A 23876-nucleotide genomic window follows, 5' to 3' on the forward strand; every position below is an offset into this window, starting at 1 on the left:
GTGTGGACGAGTGGAATTCCCCGTCCCAGACCTGGAACGTGCGTCCAGTAAGAAAGGACTCTATCCAGCTGAGTGCCATCCCGGTGAGCCCTGCTGTCGCCAATCGATGAAGAAGGACACGGTGGTTGACCGTGTCGAAGGCGGCACTCAGATCCAGAAGGATCACTGCCACTGATCCTCCTGAGTCTAGAATGCGCCTTGCTTCCTCGATGACGGCAAGCAGGGCGGTGTCTGTACCGTGTCCCGGACGGAACCCGGTTTGGGATTGCCGTAGGATGTTATTTGTCTCGAGAAATCGGGAGAGTTGACTATTCACCAGTTTCTCGGTGATCTTTCTAATCCCCGGGAGGAGGGATATGGGTCGGTAGTTTGCCATATCAGTTGGATCGAGCTGGGGTTTTTTAAGGAGTGCCTTCACCACTGCACTTTTCCAGCTGTCGGGAACTGATCCTTGTGCAAGTGAGCAGTTGATAAGCTCCGTGAGTGTAGGGGTGATAGCGGGGGCCACGTTTTTGAGAAATCTCAAGGGTGCAGGGTCTAAAGGAGATCCGCTTTTTATTTTATTCAGGGTAGCGTCCACCTCGTTATGCGTTACTGGCCTGAATGTCTCGAGTTGGGGACGTATTCCCGTCTGATCGGGGGGCTGAGTAATGTTTCTGCGGGTGGGGAGGCTAGGGGAAGGGAGGGATGTGAGGATACGGGCGATTTTATTGTTGAAATATGCGGCTAGGTCATTGCTTCTGTCTACCTGGGGGGTGGTGGGCAAGGGAGAGATGGGAACTTTTAATAGCTCCTTCACGATGAGGTAGGATTCCCTAGAGGAATTTGAGGCTTCCTTTATCCGGGTGTCATAGTGGGAGGCTTTGGAGAGCTTAATTGCAGTTTTATAGATTTTGACTGAGGAGTGGTAGGCCTCTTTGCTGGCATTATGCCAGTCTTTTCTCCAAAGCCGTTCGGCTCTTTTACAGTTTTTGCGGAGCTGACGAAGTTCTGGGGTGTACCACGGTGCAGAGCCCGTGTTGTTGGTTTTGTCTTCGCGCATTCTGAGTGGGAGCACAGAGTCAAGGGAGGTCGTGATCCAATTTCTGAAGTTGCTATCGGCGTTGTCCGGGATATCTTCATGAGTCGGGGTAGTAGATATCAGGGTATTGGCCCATTCTTCAATGGGGAGTTTGGACCAAGTCCTGCCTCTAGTGAAGGTGGGCAGTTTCTGAGGTTTCCTAAGGGATCCTGGAAGTTGGAATAGGACCAAGAAGTGGTCCGTCCAAGGAAGGGGGATGGAGTCTATTGCTTGCATCGCGGGGGTGCTGGTGAACACTGGGTCTAGCAGGTGGCCTTTGATGTGAGTGGCTCCTGAGTTAAGGAGACGGAGGTCCGAGGTCGCTAGTTCAGTGATCAGGTCGACTACTCCAGAATCTGAAGTGTCTTCGAAGTGGATGTTCAAGTCTCCCACTAAGATAAAATTCGTGACGGAGTGAGCCTGTGTTGCTACAGTGTCTAGGAGGGCATTGGGAAAGGAGCCGGGGTGGCCGGGGGGACGGTAGACTAGAATCCCTGAGAGGGAATTCGTAGGGTCTAGTTTGATTGAGAATTGGAGGCTTTCAGAGTCTGAGATTTGTGCGTCGCTGGAGTTACAGGTGAAAGAGTCTCGGTAGATGATAGCAATGCCTCCACCTCTGCCTAGTGGTCGAGGGAGAGACTGGATGAGGAATCCCGGTGGAGTGGCTAACACCATGTCCGAGTCAGAGTGTGGAGTAAGCCACGTTTCCGTTAGGAAGAGAATGTCAATCTCGTAGTCTTCTATTAAGTGGTGGATTGGTGTCGCATGTTTAGGGAGGGAGCGACAGTTCAGCGAGGCAAGTTTGAGGGTTGCGGGCTTCAGCACTCGTGTGGGGAGTTTAAGCTGGGCTGGCTGGCAGTTCGTGCAGCTGACAAAGGGTCCATTCATATCATGGATATATCTGCATGAGGAGGCGATAGAAGGTCTGAGGCTTAGGAGGTCACGACGGGAGTATGTGGTTTTGGTGGAGGCTCTGGGTGCCAGGGGGTCTGGCCCTAGGCCCGGTCGTGCGCGGACGAGCGCAGACGGGCTTGCCTTAGGCGCGCCTTCGGCGCGCAAACGGCGCTCCCGCTGCGCTCGTCCGCTGCGCTGGAATGGCCGACACATTTGTAGTAGGTATTATGGGCGTGGCCTCGCAGTGGGCGTGGCTTCGCCTTTGACCGCGCTGGCGGTGTGGGCGTTTTCCCCCTCTGACAGCGGGGACTCGCTGTGTTTGGAGGGTCTGGGCGGGCAGGCTGAGCGCGTGAAGGCGGCGCTTTTGCTCAGGTGAGCTTCGTGGTCAATTGCAGTTGTTTTTTAAAATCAGCAGTAAGTGAAGACAATCGTGACAAAGTTAAAAATACAATTTCAGGTGCAGCGTGCTAACCTCCGGCTTTCCGCCTCAGAGGGAAATTAATCAGGAATGAATGTTGCGCTGTTACGAGCGTTTAAGTAGTCCGGTGGGCGTGGCCTCGCAGTGGGCGTGGCTTCGCCTTTGACCGCGCTGGCGGTGTGGGCGTTTTCCCCCTCTGACAGCGGGGACTCGCTGTGTTTGGAGGGCTGGGCGGGCAGGCTGAGCGCGTGAGGACGGCGCTTTTGCTCAGGTGAGCTTCGTGGTCAATTGCAGTTGTTTTTTGAAATCAGCAGTAAGTGAAGACAATCGTGACAGAGTTAAAAATACAATTTCAGGTGCAGCGTGCTAACCTCCGGCTTTCCGCCTCAGAGGGAAATTAATCAGGAATGAATGTTGCGCTGTTACGAGCGTTTAAGTAGTCCGGTGGGCGTGGCCTCGCAGTGGGCGTGGCTTCGCCTTTGACCGCGCTGGCGGTGTGGGCGTTTTCCCCCTCTGACAGCGGGGACTCGCTGTGTTTGAAGGGTCTGGGCGGGCAGGCTGAGCGCGTGAAGACGGCGCTTTTGCTCAGGTGAGCTTCGTGGTCAATTGCAGTTGTTTTTTAAAATCAGCAGTAAGTGAAGACAATCGTGACAAAGTTAAAAATACAATTTCAGGTGCAGCGTGCTAACCTCCGGCTTTCCGCCTCAGAGGGAAATTAATCAGAAATGGAACAACCACCAAGCTAAAACGCTCGGGCTTGAGCACTAGTGGACCCCTGATACAGCAGAAAACAAGCCTGATTCACCTGCCCTGGCCGAGAGCAACGAGCACAACGAAGCCCTCCAGCCCAGCTCCGAGTGCCTGCAACCTGGTGGGGAGACCCCCCCCCCAACAAAAACACAGACAGCAGAAGAAATGGTAGGGCTGCGAGAAAGGTCCGAGGTGTCCATTGGCACGGCAGGCCGGGCCGCAGAGCCCGCCAGCCGGGGTGACACGGCCCGCCGCCCGGCAGCCGCGGGACTGGCGGGCGCAGCCGAGGAGGCAGAAGAGGCCCCAGACCCCCGGCGCGGCCGCCCCCTGGAGCGTGTGATGACCACCTCTCCGTCTGTGCGCTCCCGGGGCAGCGTGCGGCGCCGCCTGCGGGGTCTCGACGACCGGGGCCTCCCCCGCCCGCCCACAGGTGATCCGTGTCCAGAGCGGTGCAGGGAGCGCTCCTCCGTTAACCAGGTCCAGGCCGCTCGTGGCGTATCAAAAAATATTGTCTTGTGCTGGAAGATGACCCGAAGGCGGGCCGGGAACTGAAGCTGGTATTGGAGGCCCAGGGATCGCATCTTCTGTTTCACCTCAGTATAGGATCGTCGCAGTTCCTGGACTTCTCGGGTGTAGTCCGGGAAGATCATGATCGTGTGGTTTTGGTACTTGAGGATATCCGTGCGCCGGGCCTCGCGAAGAATGGCATCCCTGTCCCGGAAATTAAGGATCTTGAGGATGAAGGGCCGGGGGGGTGCTCCTGGGGGCCTAGGGGCCAGGGAGCGATGGGCCCTCTCCACCGCGAACGAGGCAGACAGGCTGTCCGCCGGCATCCAGGATCTGAACCAGCGCTCCATAAAGTCATCTGCACGGCCCGATTCGACCACCTCCGGGAATCCCACCAGGCGGTGTAGTTCCTTGGAATGGGTGGTCAGTTCTCGTACTTGGTCCTGCAGGTGACGGATATCATCCTCAGAGGTGGATATCCTAGATTCGGCTTCCGAGATGCGGTCGGTGGCGTTACACAGGCCCTGCCGGAGAAGAGCGACATCCTCCTTAACCTCTCCCACCATGCCCTCCAGGGAGGCGCGAGATGAATTTATGGCCTGCAGGATGGCAGCAAGGTCTGTGGCGGGGGCCGAAGCCGGTTCGCCGGTGGGGCCTGTCCCCCTCTCGGAGGTTGTGAATTGGTCCATCCTAGTTTGGGTGGCTGCGGGCGTCTGCCTGGCTGTCTTGTCTTTACCCATGGTGATGGCACCCTGGGCGCGGAGGTCGGCGAGGCCGGACAACGGGCGGGGTATGCACCTCCAGTGCGTCCACGAAAGTCGACGAGGCGAAAGGTAGGCGGAAGGAGGCACGGTCAGGGCATCCCGCGTAGGTAGAAGGCCAGGCACCACCAGAACCACAGTTCGTTCTCCAGCGAGCCTCCCAATAGGACAGCCGGTTATCTCCTGGAGCTCCTTACCACAGCAGCGCCCGCCACCATCCACGGTCAAGGCGAGGCTTCGCAACTCAATTCAAGGCCCCGGGCCGAAACAACGTCCACCGACTCTCCCGCAGGCGACAGGCCTCCAAGGCACAGACGAATGCGCTTCCCCACGCAGATGACCCCTCTCAATGAGCCTCTCACCAGCACGGTCGTCGTCCAGCTTTAAAGGGGGCATCAACACAGCTCGGACCTCTCCCCCCAGGGATCCCAAACACTGCGCCCTCAGCAAAGCCAACCTCGGAGCAGTGAGGGGGGGGGGAAGGGAGGGAGGAAGGCCACACACCCCCTGACCGCCGGTCCACGGCCCGAACCCAGAAGGGGACCCCATGCTGTCCGGATCACCCCAGATGGCCTCGGCAGAATGGATCCGGCGCCAGCGCCGCAGGTGGGGGGAGGAAGGGGGGGGCCGGCCCCCGGCCACCGACACCCGGCCCGATGGGGGGGTGTCCCCACCTCACCCGGCCCCCACAGCAGCTCCGGCAGGCCCCGTCGACGGCTCCCACGCAGCCGCACTCACCGCCTGCCCCACTGCACCATCCTGTCTCCAGAGCCCAGCTTCACGTCTCCTGGGCCCTCACGGGCTGACACCAGACCGGAGCCTTGCTTCCCCTTCCTCGGCGGGGCTCGCGGCGGTCGCCTGTCCGCCTCCTCCCCTCCGCCGGCAGAATCAGGCCTACACCCCTCGTGGGCGCCGCGGGCTCAGTTAGTAGCCCGCCCACGCCGCAGCTCCAGGGCCGCCGCCGTCCACCGCCGGTCTGCTTCCGAGGCTCCAGGACAAGCCCCGCGGGGACAAAGGCACTTCAGATCCGGGCCCGGGACAGCGTGACAGCTCCGCACTCCGCTGCGCCCCGATCGAGCCGGCCAGGGCAGTGCAGAACGGGTCCAGAAGGACTCGTGGGGTCCGGCGCCAGGAGCCTCACTGGAAGGCGGCCATGCTGGTCAGGCGCCACCTAGCGCTCTCAATGGCATTTTTAGGAAACATTCCCTTAGATGACATCTGCAAAGCAGCTACATGGTCAACACCGCACACATTCACAAAGCACTATTGTGTAGATGTGCAAACAAAACAACAAGCTAATGTGGGCCAGGCTGTACTCAAAACGTTATTTCAGACTACTGCAACAGATACTGGTGGTCGCCGCTAGGTGGGGGGGGGGGACTGCTATACAATCTATGCATAGTGTGCGATCTGCAGCTCATATGCCTCGAACGGAAAATGCTACTTATCATTATGCATCTGTTCTTGGCATGTAGAGCTGCAGATCCACACACGCCCAACCACCTCCCCGGCTACCTCTATCTGTTCCAGTACTATCTTTTTTAGATACAGCATACATGGGCATCCTATCTGTTTCTCACAAAACTCCATCATTTCCCTGCTGGCGAAAAACAATCTGAAGATGGAGCCGATACCCATGCGCACTATCATCCAAAGGAGGAGTCGCCTATTTCGTGACTTCCAAAGACTTTACCAAGACAAAAACAAGTGCAAACATCCGGGCCCAACACCAGATGGCGATCTATGCATAGTGTGTGGATCTGCAGCTCTACATACAAAAGAACAGATGCATACTGGTAAGTAGCATTTTCCTCCTTAGTGTATAGCCCCATCCAGCACAAGTCGTTGTAACAACTTGCGTTGTAATGGCCACGTTGTAAACGTATTGTGGTGTAAAGACCATGTCGTAACGGATGTCTCCCGCTGAAAGTCATAGGGCCTGATTTAGATCTTGGCGGACAGGTTACTCCATCACAACGGTGACAGATATCCTGTCCGCCAAAATATAAATCTCATAAGATATAATGGGATTTATATTTGGCAGACGGGATATCCGTCATCGTTGTGACGAAGTAACCTGTCCGCCAAGATCTAAATCCGGCCCATCGTCGGGTAGCCCATGGCACGGCAATGCTATTACAGTCCTTAGGAACTCTTCTGAAATAGAACAAGAGGGCGTACTTCCTACTGCAGTCAGGGTTTAGAACCTGAGAAAGGAGGGGAGGATGATGGAGTCACTTTTGGCTTCCCACAAAAGGCAGGACTATAAACAGCCCAGAAGGTCCCATATAAGCAAATACAGCACCTCCAAATCCACGTAAAGGTGGGGTGGGTGATCCTGCACAAGTCCGCGCTCCTAACACAGAGCGTGAAGTTATTAACAGATCCAGATGCCAAATCCTCGACAAAGTAAGATGGAGAATTCTTAAACCTCCATTTTAGGTTAAGTACATTCCAAAACCATGCCCTGGTACAAGGTGGAAGGGGGCGGGTCTAAAGCTTCTCATCTACCGCATGTATCCAAGGGATGGACAATAAATGTGAACTAGGTGAGGGAGATGGGAGGAAATGTACTAAGAATACATACAGGAGAATCCATGCCACCCTAGACCCAGGCGGAGACATGGGTGCTCGAAGAGAACCCAAGATTGGTTCACAACCTAGTCACAGTTAGAGGAGTCCCGGGCACTATGCGACACAGAACCCTCTCCAAGGATGCCAGGCCTCCAGGATATCACCTTCATTGAGAGGCTGATTGTAAAAAGTACAGGAAGACTGCTGTTGATGATGTGTTCTGTGAGTGTGTGATTCCGCGAACAGTGTAATACAGAAAGAGAAGTCCGTCAGATGTAGATCAGCATACATCTGCAGGCAAACACACAAACAGGACTTTCAGGTGTGGTTTATGTGTTTGTTTCCAATGAATAGGGAGTGGCAAACACTTCCTTGAGTTTAAAAGGAAAGTGCAGTTGTCGATTTGCCAGACATGCTTCACATCCCTTTATACTGAAAGCAAACCAAAACCTTTGTGAACCGGAAGCGGGTCAAATGGGGAAAGGGTACTTCCTCCAAAGAGCATTCTTGAAAAGAAATGTGCACCAAAAGTGGCATCTTTCATGTGAATTCTGGTAAAAGGAACTGATTAAAACAGATTAGAGGCGCAAAACTCTCATGCAGAGGGCATCTTCAGTTTCTCAAGAGGTCCCCTTGTCCTACCTCCTTACACTGGTCAGTTAAGCTGCCTTCTCGCACCAAGTGATCATTGTTTACTGCTGTGTTTTTCTGTGACAAATTTTACAGGTTCAAATCCACACAGAGTTGCTTTTGGCTCCACCCAGAGGAGTATTGACTTCTCACCGCATGCTGTTGGCAAAGGTGTATCATTCCGCCTTTCAGGAAGTGCTTCCATTGAAACGCTTGGGAGACTATTGTAAATCAGGAAAGTACACAGAATCATCACACTCTTTGTCACAGTCAGTTCTGTATCTCCCGTGCATTCTCTAAAAAAGAATCCCATTTTAGAAGTTTCTTCCCAGCAAGTGGCACAGTCAAGAAGTAGGCTTAATGCGATACACCAATGTTTGCGCATGCAATGCACGAACATCGCATCTGTGAATGCGCATGATAAAAAGCATTGGTAAATTATAGGACTTATTCTTTAGTCTCCTTCAAGTTGGGGCTTTTTTCAGGCATTTGAACATTGTCTTGATGTTTTTGAAAGTAACTTTTTTTAAAGCATGGCAAAAGGGTAATAATATACCTTCATTGGGCTGAATCAAGAATGAATGGATGCAGTTAGTAAATTGCCATGCTATGTTGTTTTGCCACACATACAGACCCTTTACATGCAGAACCTCCAGCCTGTTTTAGACTTTAAATTGCTTTTAACATTCACACTCTTCAACCGTTTTCTCTCACATTTGAGGCGCATTGAATAGAAAATATATCTCCTCCCCATACCACCCCATTCAGAGAGTTCTTATAATGGCGTCCAGTCACTTAGCATGGTGTCATGCTATTTAGTATGATCATGCTTCATTAATTATGTAATTAAAACTTTTATTTTGTAATCTTTCCCCTGAAGATCTGGGTCTGTTCAGGGCTGATGTGTAGCCAACGAAGGGACTAGTAACAGTGATAGTTCATTACTGATACTGCTTGCTGCCAGCTCATGGAGATTAAGTTCCTTTGAGAGAGGAGTGAGTGTGCAAACATATCTTACTAGAGTCCTCAAAAAATAGCCACGTACTCTGATGTCCAAAAATACACTTTTTGAACCCAAAACTCCAGTCATGCTCAGCAACTCGATCTGTTCTTCAGTAGTCTTACCTTCGTTTTTGTTTTTTAGATGCACTATTCCAAAGATGCACCGACTGGCCGCCATGTCTGTGTGCTGGTGGGTGTTAGCCATCTCGTGTTGGCTTAGTGATCGCTTCCTTTGTGGATTCTGGCGACGGATCAATTTTTGCTACCTTCACAGCTTCTGGTAAGTTGGTAGAACTTCTAGGACCCTCTAATGCTCATCGTTCCTTCGATTTCTGTAAAACTGCAGAATAGAAATTGAAGTAGGTGAAGAATATTCAAGTCCTACATAATGAGCAGTCTGGTAAGACACAGAGCTTTAACCCCAGTTTTCATTCTCAACTTAGCAGACTTCGTCATGTTTACCACGTTGGTGACATTTTTAAAAAGCTTTTGCAATTTAGCGTAAGTAATGCTTATAAACTGACACATCCCTTGCAAATACACACAAGCTCATAGGTTTGTAGGTGTTTCTAGACATGTCCAATAGGATTCCGCTCTCAATATATGTACCTAACATACAAAAAAGCTGCAAATTGGTGTTCTCATTATGTACAAATAATTCCCAAATACTCTCCTATTTTCAGGGATGCAGGAAATGGGATTTAACGTGTAAAAATATATCCCAGATAGTATAAAAAAGAAGAGTTCAGGTGCTTGTTACAAACCAATAAACCGGCTACCTTCTTGCTATAGATAGGTTTAGGGCAGTGCATAATTTGCTAAAATATTAATGCCAGGGCCCTCCTTAGGAGGCCACTGCAGCAGGCACCACACATTGCCCCTGCAAGAGCTGCCAAAGACAGTGCTAGCCCTACTACTACCCATTACACTCCTACAAGTGTGACTTTGAACTATTCCAGCCCACGCCCCCCCCCCCCCCCCGAGCTATAAGAATGACTTGGGTGGTAGGTATTAGTAATTTTTTATGTATATTGCTTCAATAAACAACTATTGTTGTGCTCATCTCTAATTTAGACAAATACCACCACGTGGCAGACTGACATAAGTGCCCATGTTAACTATTAACTGAGCACTGGAAAACAATGGCTCAAATTAAGCACGGGTTTAGGTTTTGGTGTGTGCACAAAGAAATATTAAATTTTTCATGGTGTTCATTCATTGACTAAGGTATTTTGTTGAATCCCAAAAGGGAGTATGAACGTAAGTGATCTGCAGAAACCTGTGACTGGCACATTGACTAATTTCTCCTCGAGAGGGCCTTGTATGTGAACATTAGACCTTCATTCCTTCACTCCCTTCCCTTAAATGGTGGATTTTTGTTATATTTGTATGATTTGCTCCCTGATTTCATGGGATGGAAGTTTAGCTTCAGGCCTTTCACTGCAAAGTATCACACACCATCACCTACAAGGTTTCATGAGAATAGCTTATATGAAATTTGGAGCCAGAAGTGAAATATAAAATTGATTCCACTTTGCGATGTATGATCTGTGCATTTTACAGGTATTAACACATTATTAGGCTGAACTGGTTTTTGTGCAAAGTTGCTGACAACCTATGTAGACTTTGTAAAAAAATAATATATTGATATGTATAGGATTTAATGGAATAAATGTGTAAGTTTTCGCTGCACTTCAAAGCATTGATTAAACTGTTATTCATTATTATTCTGTGCCATTATAAACAAGCATTTGCAATGCAATAGGTCTTGCATTTGCGAGAGTTTAAGCTATTGGCATTGTAAATGACAATGCCTTTTATTTCTCTGTTTTGATAATTAACACATTAGGAAGGACAATTACACAAGCCAATGACAAAGATGGGCAGAGAGTGAGGGAGGCTTCAAGTCCATACTTGACTACAGCATGCCTCGCAGAGAAGTGCATTCGCTGCCCAGGCTCGACCAACAAAAATATTGATGCTGCTGAAAATAACTGATGCATGCAGCTCAACTTGTTTTAAAGAAGTACGGATCCCCACTATAGTGGGATTTTTTAGTTCCCTGTGCTCTAAAACATGCTTCCTTGTGTTTCCTTTGCAGGCATGTACTGATCAGTATCACCGTTGTTCACAGCATCACCTTGTTTGCCTATTTCGATGCAGTCTACGAAATTCCACAATGCCAGCCTGAGATCCAGTACTGGCCGTCCAACCGGTGGCAGTTCGGTCTGCCATACCTGGCTGTACTGGCCAATCAAAAGCCCAAGAAGTCTTGTTAACACAGCCGATGCCGGACAGATTAATTTTTTTGTCATGTTCTATTTTGTACTCGTAAGTGCGTGCTGGCCACATTTATACGCAGGTTATTGGCTTGCTTGCTGCTCCCAACTGTTTTATACAAGCCAGAGGATTTACAAGAGCAGATAGGATCTACTCGCCATGCTGCCCAATCCCAGGAACCACATCTCAGGATTTTTAATAACTGAAACTATGCAGTGTTTTTACATAACCCCTCAGTAAGAATTTTTATTTGTGTATTCGAGAATTTGTGATCAGGCGCCATGTTTAATGGACTGAATCGCTGTAATTAACGGTGTTTGATAATCAAAAATCATGGGAAGCACGAGCATAAAGGTGTTACTCACTGAAAAACCCCTATATTTAAGAAATTAATCTGCAAAGTGAAAGGCCATTCAAATATATATTTCAGTTACTTTTTGTAATATAAACAGTAACTTGCCACGTTTCTCTGACTCACCACTACCTATCACAATGATTCAGCCATTAAACAGAACATTGATAAAGATGATACTTATACTAGGAGAATTATAGAAACAATTTGATTTTTGAAAGCTATTGTTTGTGTACAGAACAATCGAAAGTATTCAGTTCAAGAATTGAATTGTAACCAGCTACGGGGCAAGCTGATACATTGCGGCAGAAGGCGTTAGCAGGCTGGGCTTGCTAGGATATTGATCCAAGTGTAATCTAAAGGAAGAGAAGATGTGTTCACAGTAAAGGGTCATATAACATTTGAAAGATGATTGGTTTGTCGGTCTCTTATGCTTGACTGCCATTATCGTCTAGAATGGTTTTTGTAAATATTCACATTTACGTTGTGACCTGCAGAGGAAAATCTATTTAGTGGCCTTATTGTTCAGATCAGAACTTACCGAGCTAAACTGCCCGATAGGAAAACCACAATCGGTTACTAGTGAATTTGGTATGGTTGGATAAGTCGCTCATATAGGTGCCATTAAGCGACTAATCCCCCGGCTCTACCTTGGTCAGAGACACTGGTCTCCGGTCATCGCTATATACCAAGTGGTCACATGTACACTGCTCTCCCATCTGCATGCCGCAGCTCCTTTCGTAAGCTGAAGGCAAGCGCATGTTGATCTGCAGAACCTAGTGGAGGAGGAGTGATCGCATTCCGTTAAATAAGCTATGGATTAATGGAAGATGATCTCTGTGCTGTAGGTGTAAGGTAAAACTCCCTAGCACATTAGAAGACAAATTGTTTACATTAAATGTATATTGCACATAATCTGACTTAGGAGAACTGTGCCTTAATCACCCTCCTATAAATGGAGGTGTGATCTTTCATGAAGAAAGTATTCAATGAGTTCAGCATAGTGGATAACAGGAGCAACATGAAGAGTGTAAGTAAATTTTACTATGTGTGGCTCATAGTCTGACTTTTCCTTCTACAAATATACAGAATAACCTAGAAGCGTGAGAAAATGATATTATTGGGTACTCTCGGCTGAGATCTAATCATACAGATCATTCACAGGAGGAAGGATCGGGGCTAGATAGGGCCACTTATACCAGTTATGTAGATTGTGAGGGTCTGACTTACAAACGAAAGCGTATCTGTCTCATACCAAAGAGTTGAATCAGATATTCTGGCCCGGCACTGCTTTTCAATTAAAATTAACAATTCTTACCCATAACCATACTACTGCTAAACTATACCTATTAGTAGAATAAAAGTATCAGTTGTTGACTCCACAGCGCCCTTTTTCTCCAGGGTGTAAAATAGCTTTTTTGTGAGATTTGGATTCAATTTCAGCTAATGTTAACTAAGAGGTAAGGACCTCTTATTCTAGCATTTCTCCTTAGTGGCCTCTCTTCAGAATATGCTGCTAGGTTTTAAGCAAATGATGTGAAACGTTCAGTTCGACAAGCATTCCATTTGAAACTTTTAGTTTGAAAAACATTTAGATCGAAAACATTTATTTGGAAAGATTTGGAACGTGTGTCCTCTGTGGCTACAATTATATTTTGAAATGCACTAGTGTCTTCATGGATCCAGTTTACTATTTCCATATTTTTTATATGTATTTTCTAAATGCTTTTCTTCCCATAAAATGTTATTCATGGAAACATTCTGCGGGAAGCTACATCAAAAATGTTGCTAATAAATGTTCAGTTCTCTGAAATACGTTACCATAGTTATGTAAAGGAAATTCATGTCTTTTTTACACACGCCAGATTTCGCCATACCTTTTGAACACTTTCTGAGTCGCCCTACTATAATAATATCAACTTAACCATTACACTAAATATTGATGTGCACTTTAATGAGGAGTCAGTGCCTTCCCACCACAGAAGTCAACAATAAGTAGTAAATTTGTCCTAGGATTGAAAATCTAAAGCAAGTTTTCAACTGGACTCTTGGTGGGGGAAAGGTGGTGAATGGTGAACTATTTTCCCATATGAAGAATTCAAGCCAGGCAGTTGCTTGAGCTAAACCCTCAGGGCTCTAGTCGACTTGCAAGATAGATCTGCGTTCGATCGTTTGTGTGATCTCCTTCCACAGAAGAATGTTAGATCCAAGTTTGTCTTACATTGCTTACATAAATGCAATATTCATTTATTGGATTGGCAAGTTGCTGAGTCCTTTGTGCCACATTAAGTGCACCATCTTTTGAAGCTTGGATGTCACATTTGAGGATAAAGGGTTTCACAAACTTTAGAGGATTTTCCTATTCGCGTTTGTCCTACTCATATTTATGATGTCTATGTATTTTTAGTTGGCTAATATCATAGCTGATGTATAAAATATTGGAAACAACCCAAAGGTTTAATCTAGGAGAATATTGGTATATAATTGACAAAATGAAAATGAGAAATTGTACAGATTCTTCTCGAAATGAATTGCTTACTTTGGAAATGATCTCTTGTATGTTTTCTGCCCTTCTTGACGGACTTCTGGGACATTCTCCCCAGAAGAGCAGCGTACAAAAACACTATGGTACCACTGACGTCCACTCTTTTCAACTCCTGGGTTGCCCTAGCTCCTCCTCTTCCTCTGTGTGAGAGAAATGAACTTTTTGCAAAGGGCTTACCAACTTCATTCACACAACTAACGTTATCTCATTGCCATGGCTATTTATAACCCGAGTGCTGCTCCTGCACATTGGCTTCCTTGTGCTTGTCTCTTAGCTCTTTACAATGCCGCAGGGCTAGGTGGGCACCATTTTGAAAAGCTGACCTCACCAGTCGTGGCTCAGGTACATGGAGCCTACCTCGACACACCCACTTTGTCCTAATGTATGGGCATATGTGCTATTTGTATAGCCCACACCTGTCTAAAAGGCAGCAGAACGCTGTGCCATGTCAAAGATAAGGATCCAGTCAGTAGATAATGTGTGAGATAGCTTGTTTGTAGACTGTTTTTAATATAGTGTTCTTGCAAGTGGTGCATTTTCCTTGTCAGATTGGTACTTAAAAGGATTACTTGTGCCAGCAGTTGGCCATCTCGTGTACTACCCAGAATTTGTGAACTTTGTATGAATGGAATAAATAATATATAGGAACTGTAGTTCATAAACTTCCTTTTTCAGTGAAAGGTTCTTCATGGACAGAAATTGCTTATGTGTAGATTACTTGCAATCAGATGAAGGTCGTATAGAAAGGAAAAGGTCCTTCAAGGGAAACCCGGTGCCCCATCTGCTCCAAGACTAGGGATGGTCTTGACTGTGCTCCTGCGAGCAAACGCTTAGACTGCCCTTCAGATTCCATCATGACCCGTGTATGTACTCCATCGGTTACGGTACCAACTCACTTCACCACAACCTTTGATTCTCTGGGACCCTCCCAAAAGGGTGTTATAATGTGATTTTGAGTCTGATCACCCAGCGACCAATTTAGAAACAATATGAGGTCATTGAGGTTTGTCATAACGTATTTGAGACAACATTCTGTTTTTGTGAAGGGCTTATGAACATCGGTTTTACTTAGTAAGTCACTGTTGGTGCATGACACAAATCTTGAGGATGTGCGCCTTGAACATTTCTAAACATTTACCTTCTCTGGAAGTAAGTTCTGAGGTTTTAGAAGGTGTACAAGAGTAGCCTTTTCTAACCAGACCTGGCTTGGGTGCAGAAGCCGAGGACGCATAAACAAACCTCTTAACTTCAGACATATGGTCTTTGTTAGTCAGAAAAAGAAACTTCTCCAAACTCTCTGTTCAAATTCGATGAAGAAGAATGGGTTTTAGATGGAAAGTAAACATGAAAAACAGACAATAAGGGGTCCAACATTTGTGCTTCCGCCCCTGAAATGGAATACATGAGTGATTTAAGAACACAGCTTTACTTCCCTCTCTAAGTTGGTATTTTAGGCTGAGGGTTATGGCATTCCTGTGCCACCTGATGGTGTCTTGTGTACCTGCCTTTACGTTGTCTGAGAGGATTTTCCTTCATGAGAATATTTGTTATCTAAAGAGCAAATGGATCTATTGGAAAAAGACTGAAGTGGTTGATGGTGTTTGCACCTGGAAAGTCCTTACAGTTACAATAGATTGATGGCATCTTTATCTTGTAATTTACAGATGCTGTGGTTGCTTAATAGGCTACAAATCCCTCACATGAACTCACTCCTAGATCTTGAGAGGTTTGTCCCTCCTCACTCCACGGTGGTGGTATATTCCCTTCCTGAAGCTTGTAGCCTAATGCGCTTTGGAGCCTCTTTCACTAAGACTGCTCTGGTCTGACTGAGCGGAAGAGGGAGTAAATTGAAGACTACTTCTGACCCACCGCGTAAAATGAGCCTTTTGTTTATTTCAGTGTTGAATGCGCGTGACTCTGTCTTCTCTCAATCATAGGAGCACAAGCGTCTGTCTCGTATTGGTTGGTTGGATACCATGTGACTGAGGGGGCTAAATAGAGTGAAAGGGGCTGGGTGAGGGGAATCTTTAGTTTCCTTTCTCAAAGACAGCAGACAATAGTGAGAAATTGGAAGCATTTCAGGTGAGATGTCAGTCCATCACTTGTGTCATTGAACTAATACTTTTGTTGGGTTCAAAACGCTGTAATAAAGTGTAAATCTTAATAACCTCTTACTCTGCACAGCCTGCCAGGCCTAGTGGACTTTGGTTGGTACATCAAATCCACCATGTATTTCACCTGGCACTAAGAAACCTCACCAACTAGTTCATCATGTTTATATTGTATTCTAAAAATTGCAATAAATAAAGGTTGTAAATGGATCTGTCCGTGTGTGTGTAATTATCATTTTTATATTTACTTAATTCAACAGTTTGTTTAACAAAGTGGCAGGCGAGACATGCAGCACTGTGATTGGATCCTTCTAAATTGAGGATCATTCACTAAAATATGTATTCTGATTGGGCACAAGTACAGAATTGACGTTATATTGTGACATTAAGGGGCAGATTTTCACCGCAGCAGCCAAAAATGCTGCATTGCGCTGCGTGACAGGGAGGGAGCAGGAGAGCGCCATATCGACAGTCATGGCTCTCTCCTCCCCTCTCCCTAGCGGTGGCCCTGATTTCAGGCACACACAGCGCTAAGGTGCGTACCTGAGTCTAGCATAGGTTTTGTACAGGAAGGGTATCCTTCCTGTGCAAAATACTGTGCCTAGACAAGTTCAAACACTTTTCCCACATTGTATGTGTGCAATTGTTTGTAGATCGGATTTTGCCTCAAAAGGCATGGCTGGTTGCATTGGAACGCCATCTGCCACCCATGTAATGCCCCCTTGGCACTAAGTAACGCAAAGCAATGCTGCTGCTTTGCATTACTTGTAGGTTACTTTCGAATGCAAAACAAGTTTTGTGCTGGAAAGTAAATTGGTAAAAAAACATTTTGTGCTGGTTAGCGTAACCTTTGTTTGTTGTAAACAGTACGCACACAGTGCTTAATCTGAGCCGGTGGTTGCAGGTGGGGCCTAACAGCACTCATTTCGAGGTACTGGCACGTATTTTTCATCAGGAAACATGGACCCAAAGCAAGAGAGAGAAAATCAGACAAAGCACAGAGAAGGAGGAAGCGAAAGACGGAGAAACAGTGACAAGGGGAGAAAAGAGGAACTTGCAAGAGCGAGATAAAGCGGCAGCGAGTGTATGGTGGTAGATTAAGGCGGCATGAGGTGGAACGGTAGCGCCGGTCACGGGCTATTGAACAAAACTTTGGGCCCAAACTCTTATTCTTTTATACATCAAGAGCGCTTCGAGACCTCTTCGGGGGTAATAAGTGCTATATAAATGCAATTACAATTACTACATACCCATCGTTCATTCTGAACAGTTTTTGAGACCTACCCAACCTACTAAAAGCCTGAAAAGTATCTTTGACTGAGAAATTTACTTTTGCACTACAAAGTGCCACTAGAGGGCAGTGTTGCATTATGGATCACAAATAAAACTCGAGAATCAATCAAGAGACTATTGCTCAATGCTTGCTGAGAAATCTGTGCATTTTATATGTGTAGGACGCCCCTGGGCTGCGTATTGTGATGCAATGCTGTGCACACGAGGTTGTTTGGTTTATGCTAGTTTTACCTATGGGTTTCCTTTGTTCACTGTGTGGTGCTTGACAGTCCCATAGATTTGGCTGCTCTTTGCCAGTTATGTGGCTCTGGTTTAATATCATGTGGATGATGTTGGAGGTTTTTGTAGATTTTTCAGCCGTGGCAATTTCCTCATAATTACGGATTTGCCGCATTTGCCACATAATCTGTTGTCTGCTGCATAATCTGCAGATTTAAAACAAAAAAATTGTTTCTAGTTCAAATGGATCAAAAGTTACAAAAACTATGACGACTCGTGTCCCCGCGCAGTAGATGGCCCTTTGCAAAGGTTGGTCATCCTTTAGTAGCTTAGTGCTGTACTTGATTGTTAAACTGGTACTAATGAGGTAAAATCTTTGCCCAGACAGTGTTGCCTTGTGATTAAAAAAACAAGCATTGATAAAGCCAATAGGTCTCGTTTATGGGCAAGCTATTGGCTTTGGCAATCGAGTAGGGGTGGCTTACGGTTGAGCAAGATAATAAGATGAATTAAAAAAGTGCTATAAAGCAGCCCATGCTGGCCGCTTCATAGTGCTTTTTAGGTCGAGATTGAAGAGATCGGTGGCAGGGGAAAAGAATGAGGGGCGGGATAAAAAACAACAGGGACGGATGGGGGGGCGATAAGTTCAATAATAAACAAGCATTGGCATAGCCAATAGGTCTCGCTTTTGGTTCAACAATATCAACTGTTGCATGGCTGAACACTTGTAAGGTCCTAAAGAAAGACAAGACCTATTGGTTATGCCAATGCTTGTTCTGTGAAGACGGGGAAGGGGTGAATGTGTCCAACCACACTGACACACTTCCTAGAGACCAATATAACCCCTTTGTAAAAGAAAAATTCGCTGCTGACAGCATCAAAGTTTTTCAGAAATTGAGCACAAATGTTGGTTTTACATGTAAGCACTAAAGCCTACATGTTTTTTCCGAATTGCTGACAAAATGGAACTAATGCCTTCTTCAAAGCTCTTACACGTCGACTTATTTAACAAAAGTAATTCCAAATCCAAATTTAGTTTAAAAAAAATAATAAGTTGCCATCGGATATACACTTTTTAAAGGTTACAACTGCGCACACCTGAGGTGACAACTTCTTCGGAGTGCTCTCCACGTGCCAACAAAAGCAACTTGTAACAAAAATACGAATGAGTCATATAATAAATGGAATATATGCAATTGTAAAAACAGCAAAAAAGATTGAAAGTCAGATATTAAAGGTTTCTAGCCACATCTGCTGTGTTTGTCCTGCTTAATTTTATTTATTAGCTTGAAACAAACAAGTGCACAGCATTTGGAGCAAAACAAATACCATTGAAGTTCTCAATAATTACACAGTGCAATTTTAAATGGACACACTATATATTATCAATAGTAAACCTTTGTAAAAGAAAAATTAAAAACAATTGTGATGCGTGTGCATGCTTTTCCCAAAAAGTTTGCAAAGCTAGCAGGCACATTTTGGGATGCATAATTAAATGTGTTTGTTTTTGATTATGAGTAAGTAGTAAAAAATGTAGAGCTATTGGTATTATAAATGATACAGTATTTTACTTATGTTATTTTGTTTACAGTGGAGTAAAAGTGTTTGTGATGGATACTTCTGCCTGTGGATTCTCACCTTTTGAATGCCCCTTGTGCCAGCATTCCACGGGAAAATTCTTTCCTAGCTCTCCCACGTCGACAAGGACGTCACAATAGCACGGTCCGCTCGCGGCACCGTATGATGTTATCGGAGCGACAAAAGGACCTCGTTGGCGTGCTGACGTCAGTTCCCTTTTTTCCGCGCCGTCGACGCTTAACGTGTTTTTTTCAGGGCTCTCCATTTTCATCATGGAAAACTTTGTATCTTGTAGTTTGTTCAGAATGGCTACTTCTAGGAAGACCGGATTCAAACCAAGCAGGGAGTGTGGCAGACACGTGTCTATCACAGATCCGCATGATGACTGCCTGTGGTGTTTATCCTCGGACCACGACGTCGAGGAATGCAGGAGCTGCAGGAAAATGAATCCTAAGGCTATCAAGGAACGTGAAGCCAAGTTGTTTATGGCGAAAGCCAAGAAGGAAAAGAGAGGTAGAAAGAGGGCGAAGTCTTCATCTTCTCACACTTCGAGGTCGAAGAAGCACAAAAAATCCAAGAGAAGACATACCTCGCATCATCGTTCTTCGAAGGCCAGGGTATCGAGATCGAGGTTGCAGACTCCAGCTGAGCGACCTCGGAGAAGGGACTTTATGTCTCCAACTCCTTCTCCTCAAGCGATGCCAGTACCATCTCCGGCTGCGGCGTCGCCAATTTCAGAGGCAGCTGCGCTTCATGAAGAATCACCGGCTCCAGCGACGTCACCGGCGCCAGGAGGGTCCTCTCCAGGCCATGTGGCTTCACCTGTGCGGGCGCCGTCCCCGGCTCCGCAGGCTCCGGTGCGACCTCAGGTGACTCCCCTACAGGAAGGTACGGATCCATATCCTCCTTTTCCTGCTCCTGGGGCTGACTCTTCGCATTTTCTCAATGCGATGTTTGGTTATTTACAAGAGCCTCGAGTCCATCCGGTGCGCCTTCAGGCCCCGTGGGTCCTTTGGCTTTCAACCTGGGTGTGCCTCAGTTCTATCCCCAGGCACCTTTCATGCCTTTTATGCCGTCGACTCTGGCTTGGCATTTCCCGGCGCCAGATTTTTCCAGTGTTGGATGCGCAAGGCTGCCTGTGTCAATATTGGGGGCACCACACAGGGGCTGACGAGGCAAGTGGTGTAAGGCAGCACACAGTACTGCTGTGATGCACACTGTATGCACACAGAGGTGGAGGCTGCAGGGTCTCTTGAAATCAGTGCAATTACCAGTAGCTGTGGAAGGTAACTGTCCCTGGCTCCATACATTGGGTGGATTCAACCAGAGTATTATTATTGTTTAATAAGACCTTTCCACACCAACAAGAGTCCTTGTTCTGCAAAATGAGGTTTTGTTTTGAAAGTCCAGCCACTAAAAAAATTGTGACATACTTTCTTCCCGGAATCTCCACGTTCGTCTGCCAGGTGAGTGTTAGGAAGAGTATGTGATATGATTTTTAATAATTCACTAATTATTCTGCTGCGTGCAATTCTGTTGAGTTTGCGAGAGACAGTTAAACGGTGGAATTTCATATAAAGGCATTTTCATGCATATGCACGACAGCTACTGTCAGTTACAAACATATATGACGCTGTCTAGTGTCGATCAACAAGCCCTATTTAAAACAGCAAACATTCTCCCACTCACTGCGTATGATTTAGTGTGATTGGCAGTAACGCACTTTCTTCATGGAGCCATTTGTTATGTATTGAAAGTAGCTTGTGGTTGCTAGTTTGCCCTCCGGTGTAGAGAAGAGAGACAAAGAGATTATTGCTACAAATTACTGTGTTAAAAATAAGATTGTCTGGAGGAGCTATGTCTTGGAGAAGACTGCCGTTTCTTAGAGAGGAGAAAAATAAATTGTGGTAGTGGTTTGTGGAGGAAGGCGGCGCCGTTCACTAACAATTAAAAACGCACTTAAAGTGAAAGAGCGCTGTTCACAAACAATTAAAAGCGCGCTTAAACGGAAAGCGGCACTGTTCACAAATAAATAAAGTGGCGAGGCCATGCAATGTGATAAAGCACACCTCTGCCACTCCTCACATTTCAATTGAAAGCAGCACCGTGGAGAAGAAATGGAGAAAGGCGCATTGCTATGCTGTGAATTAAATTTAAAGTGAAAGCGGTGCCATTCCGAAACTGCCATGCTGTGTAATAAGTGGAAGTGTGCTGTTGTCATGATGGACCGGGGTGCGATGGAAGTGGACAAAGAAAAGGGAAGAAAAGCACAGGGATGCAAAAATAAACGCGCGGCCGAAGCCGAATGAGAAGAACAAGCACACGAGTGGTGCATGCGCGTGCAGCCTGCTCTTTTTAGCAGCACATACTCGTGCTTGTGGCGTGCCGCTGCGCACTCCCGCAAGCTGTATGCTGCTACAAGCATGAGTATGTGCCTCGAAAAAAGAGCTGCATGACGGCTAAAGGGCCTCCTATTCAGCGCATGCGCGCTGCGTAGGCGTGACCTAAAAACGAGGCTCGACCTATTCAGGTTACCAGCCGCAAAGTACCTGTGACTAGAAACTGCATCGCTACCACCAACTTATGTTTATAAGTTGTAATACTATTGTATGATATGCTCGGAACATAAGTATTTCTTGTATTACGGGTTTTGTGTACTATAACTGCTTGTAAAGCTCTCTGAAACCCGCAAGGGTCTTGTCCGCGCTATATAAAACCTTCACATAAATAAATAAAATAAACTAGAGTAGGACATCTAAAATAGCACCTACATGTCCTTCATAGGCACGTTTAGAATGTATAGCCAATGAACACCTCAGAATTCAGTGCAGGGCTCTAGTATTGGCTGAGGTACTGCAGATGCTCCAATTGTACATCATCTGACACATTACAAGTCCCTCGCACTCCCAAAAAGACTCAGAGAATATATTTCCCCTGGGATGGCTATTGAACTTATGGGCTAATGTCTTGTGTAGGGAAAAACCTTAAACGGAATGTTGTGCTGGATTTACGGACAGCCTGTGCAAGTAGCTTTCTGTGATCACCAAAGATGCCCATTCTCCCCTAATTTAGAGAAACATTTTTTTTTAGTTTAGTGTAGAGTTCTGGTTTTGTCTCCTCCACCCACATGTATCAGGGATAAGTTAAATTAAAAAGAAAAAAAGATACAGTGAGAGTGAGAAGAAATAGGGAACGGTTGGAGGGGAGAGGAAACGGGGAGGGGTGGCGATAAATGAAAAAAACATAAGAGCTATGACGCAGCCAGCATTGACCGTTTCATAGCTCAGAATTAGTACCTGAATTCCACTGCAAGCAGCAGATGGCCAGTGGGGTGTCACTAATCATTAGGTAATTCATCTGTACTTGGTCTGTGCTCCAGGGCAACCATCAGAAGTGATGTGTGGCAAACGCTGCCCAACTAGAAGACAGCAAAGAAGAGAAACAATTATGCCAATGAATAGTAAGCTATGGGCGGGTTCCTTGTCCCTTATTGACTTCAAGAGTCGCGCAAGGGAGAACTCGTGAACTAGCGCATACTCTCACGGGCTCAACCTAAAAATGACAAAATAATGAAGTAACACTGTCACAAGATGTGCCGATTTGTGCTGCATAATTTGCCTTTCCTTGTAACATAATTTGGTCCCTCTTGCCACATAATTTGTTCCTTCACTACTGCATAGTTCCAGTGGCCATGACTGTAATGTATTGACTGTGGGGTTGTATGTTGGCTCTGGGAATGGACTGTGAAAGTAGTTCAAGAAAGTCACTTTTATACATTAGCGTGATTTTGTGTGGGGTCTTTTGAGGCTGAATAGTCTGCCTTGTGGTCCCGTAGGCAAAAAACACAAGTGAGATGGGAGAAAAGCACAAGTAGAAGCAAGATAAACTTTACTGCAACAGGCCCACAATTCCTACAGTAGTGTCATGTTTAGATCCAATATATTAATTACTGATTAAGTGAATATCAAGGCATTGGTTGCTCTGCTTTTGATCACACTGTATTCAAGGTAAGACCACCCGATATGCTGGACCGACCTGCTGGGCAGTGGGGCCCAAGACTGCTACCTTTCGCTGCAGTATTCTCCTACCCATGAGGAGCTCTGCTCCAAGTAATTCCCAATTCTGCTGCTGGACTTAAGTGATTGGGAGATTTGCAAATGATGATGGGAAAAGTACTTTAATTTTGCCCTTCCATTGCTGGCTTGTGTGTGATACGGCAGTGGCTCTACAGTCTGTAGTCGGATTCTTGAGTACGTTATTCACATGTTCTTTGTTTTTTAACATGGCTCAGCTGAACTCATGAGTTTCCAGTTAAATATTTCATTTCATTACATGATAACTTATAACAGTATTTTTTCTCTTATTAAAATGAGTGTTATTCGGACTTTATTCTTTCCAACAAAGCAAATTTACAGCTTCCAACAAGTAATCAAATTCCACTTTTTTTTGTAAGAAATATGCAGTACGGAGATATATATGTGTGCCAAAACTTGTGTCATTCCATTGTATGTAGCTGAACCAAAATCTCCCTTCATGCTAAGACTGGAGAGGGACAGGGCCGACTTTAGGGCAGTGCGACTGGTTCGGCCGCACTAGGCGCTGACCTCAAGGGGGGAGCTGTGTTACCAATAACTTATGATTGGAGAGATGAGGGACACTTTTGCCCATTGGTAGTGAGAGAATCTGAGGAGGCGGTCATGGGATGAGGGGCCGCCAAAAATGATTGTCGCACCGGGCGCCACCAGCACTAAAGCCAGGCCTGAGAGGGATCCGGTTTGGGACCGCTCCCCTAATACATTGTGTTCACTTTCTGCTTGATCATCCTGCATAAAACTTGCAAGGGTTGAAGAAAAGTGAACTGCATTGTTTGGAGTGACATTTAATGCAGCTTAATGCCCTGCC

General features: G+C 46.3%; 1 protein-coding gene across 6 annotated transcripts in view; it reads left to right on the forward strand.

The window, feature by feature from the left end:
• Positions 1-16094, forward strand: part of ACER1 (alkaline ceramidase 1) — a 163436-nt gene extending 147342 nt beyond the window's left edge. For all 6 annotated transcript variants that reach the window (XM_085638647.1, XM_085638650.1, XM_085638648.1 and 3 more), the window contains 2 exons: positions 8739-8876; positions 10698-16094. In XM_085638647.1, the coding sequence (XP_085494773.1) occupies positions 8739-8876; positions 10698-10875 (316 nt within the window). In that variant the 3' untranslated portion in view covers positions 10876-16094. The remainder of the gene's footprint in view (positions 1-8738; positions 8877-10697) is intronic.
• The last annotated feature ends 7782 nt before the right edge of the window (positions 16095-23876 follow it).

This window comes from Triturus cristatus, chromosome 12, assembly GCF_964204655.1.
Source record: "Triturus cristatus chromosome 12, aTriCri1.1, whole genome shotgun sequence".
Classification (NCBI taxonomy): Eukaryota; Metazoa; Chordata; class Amphibia; order Caudata; family Salamandridae; genus Triturus; species Triturus cristatus.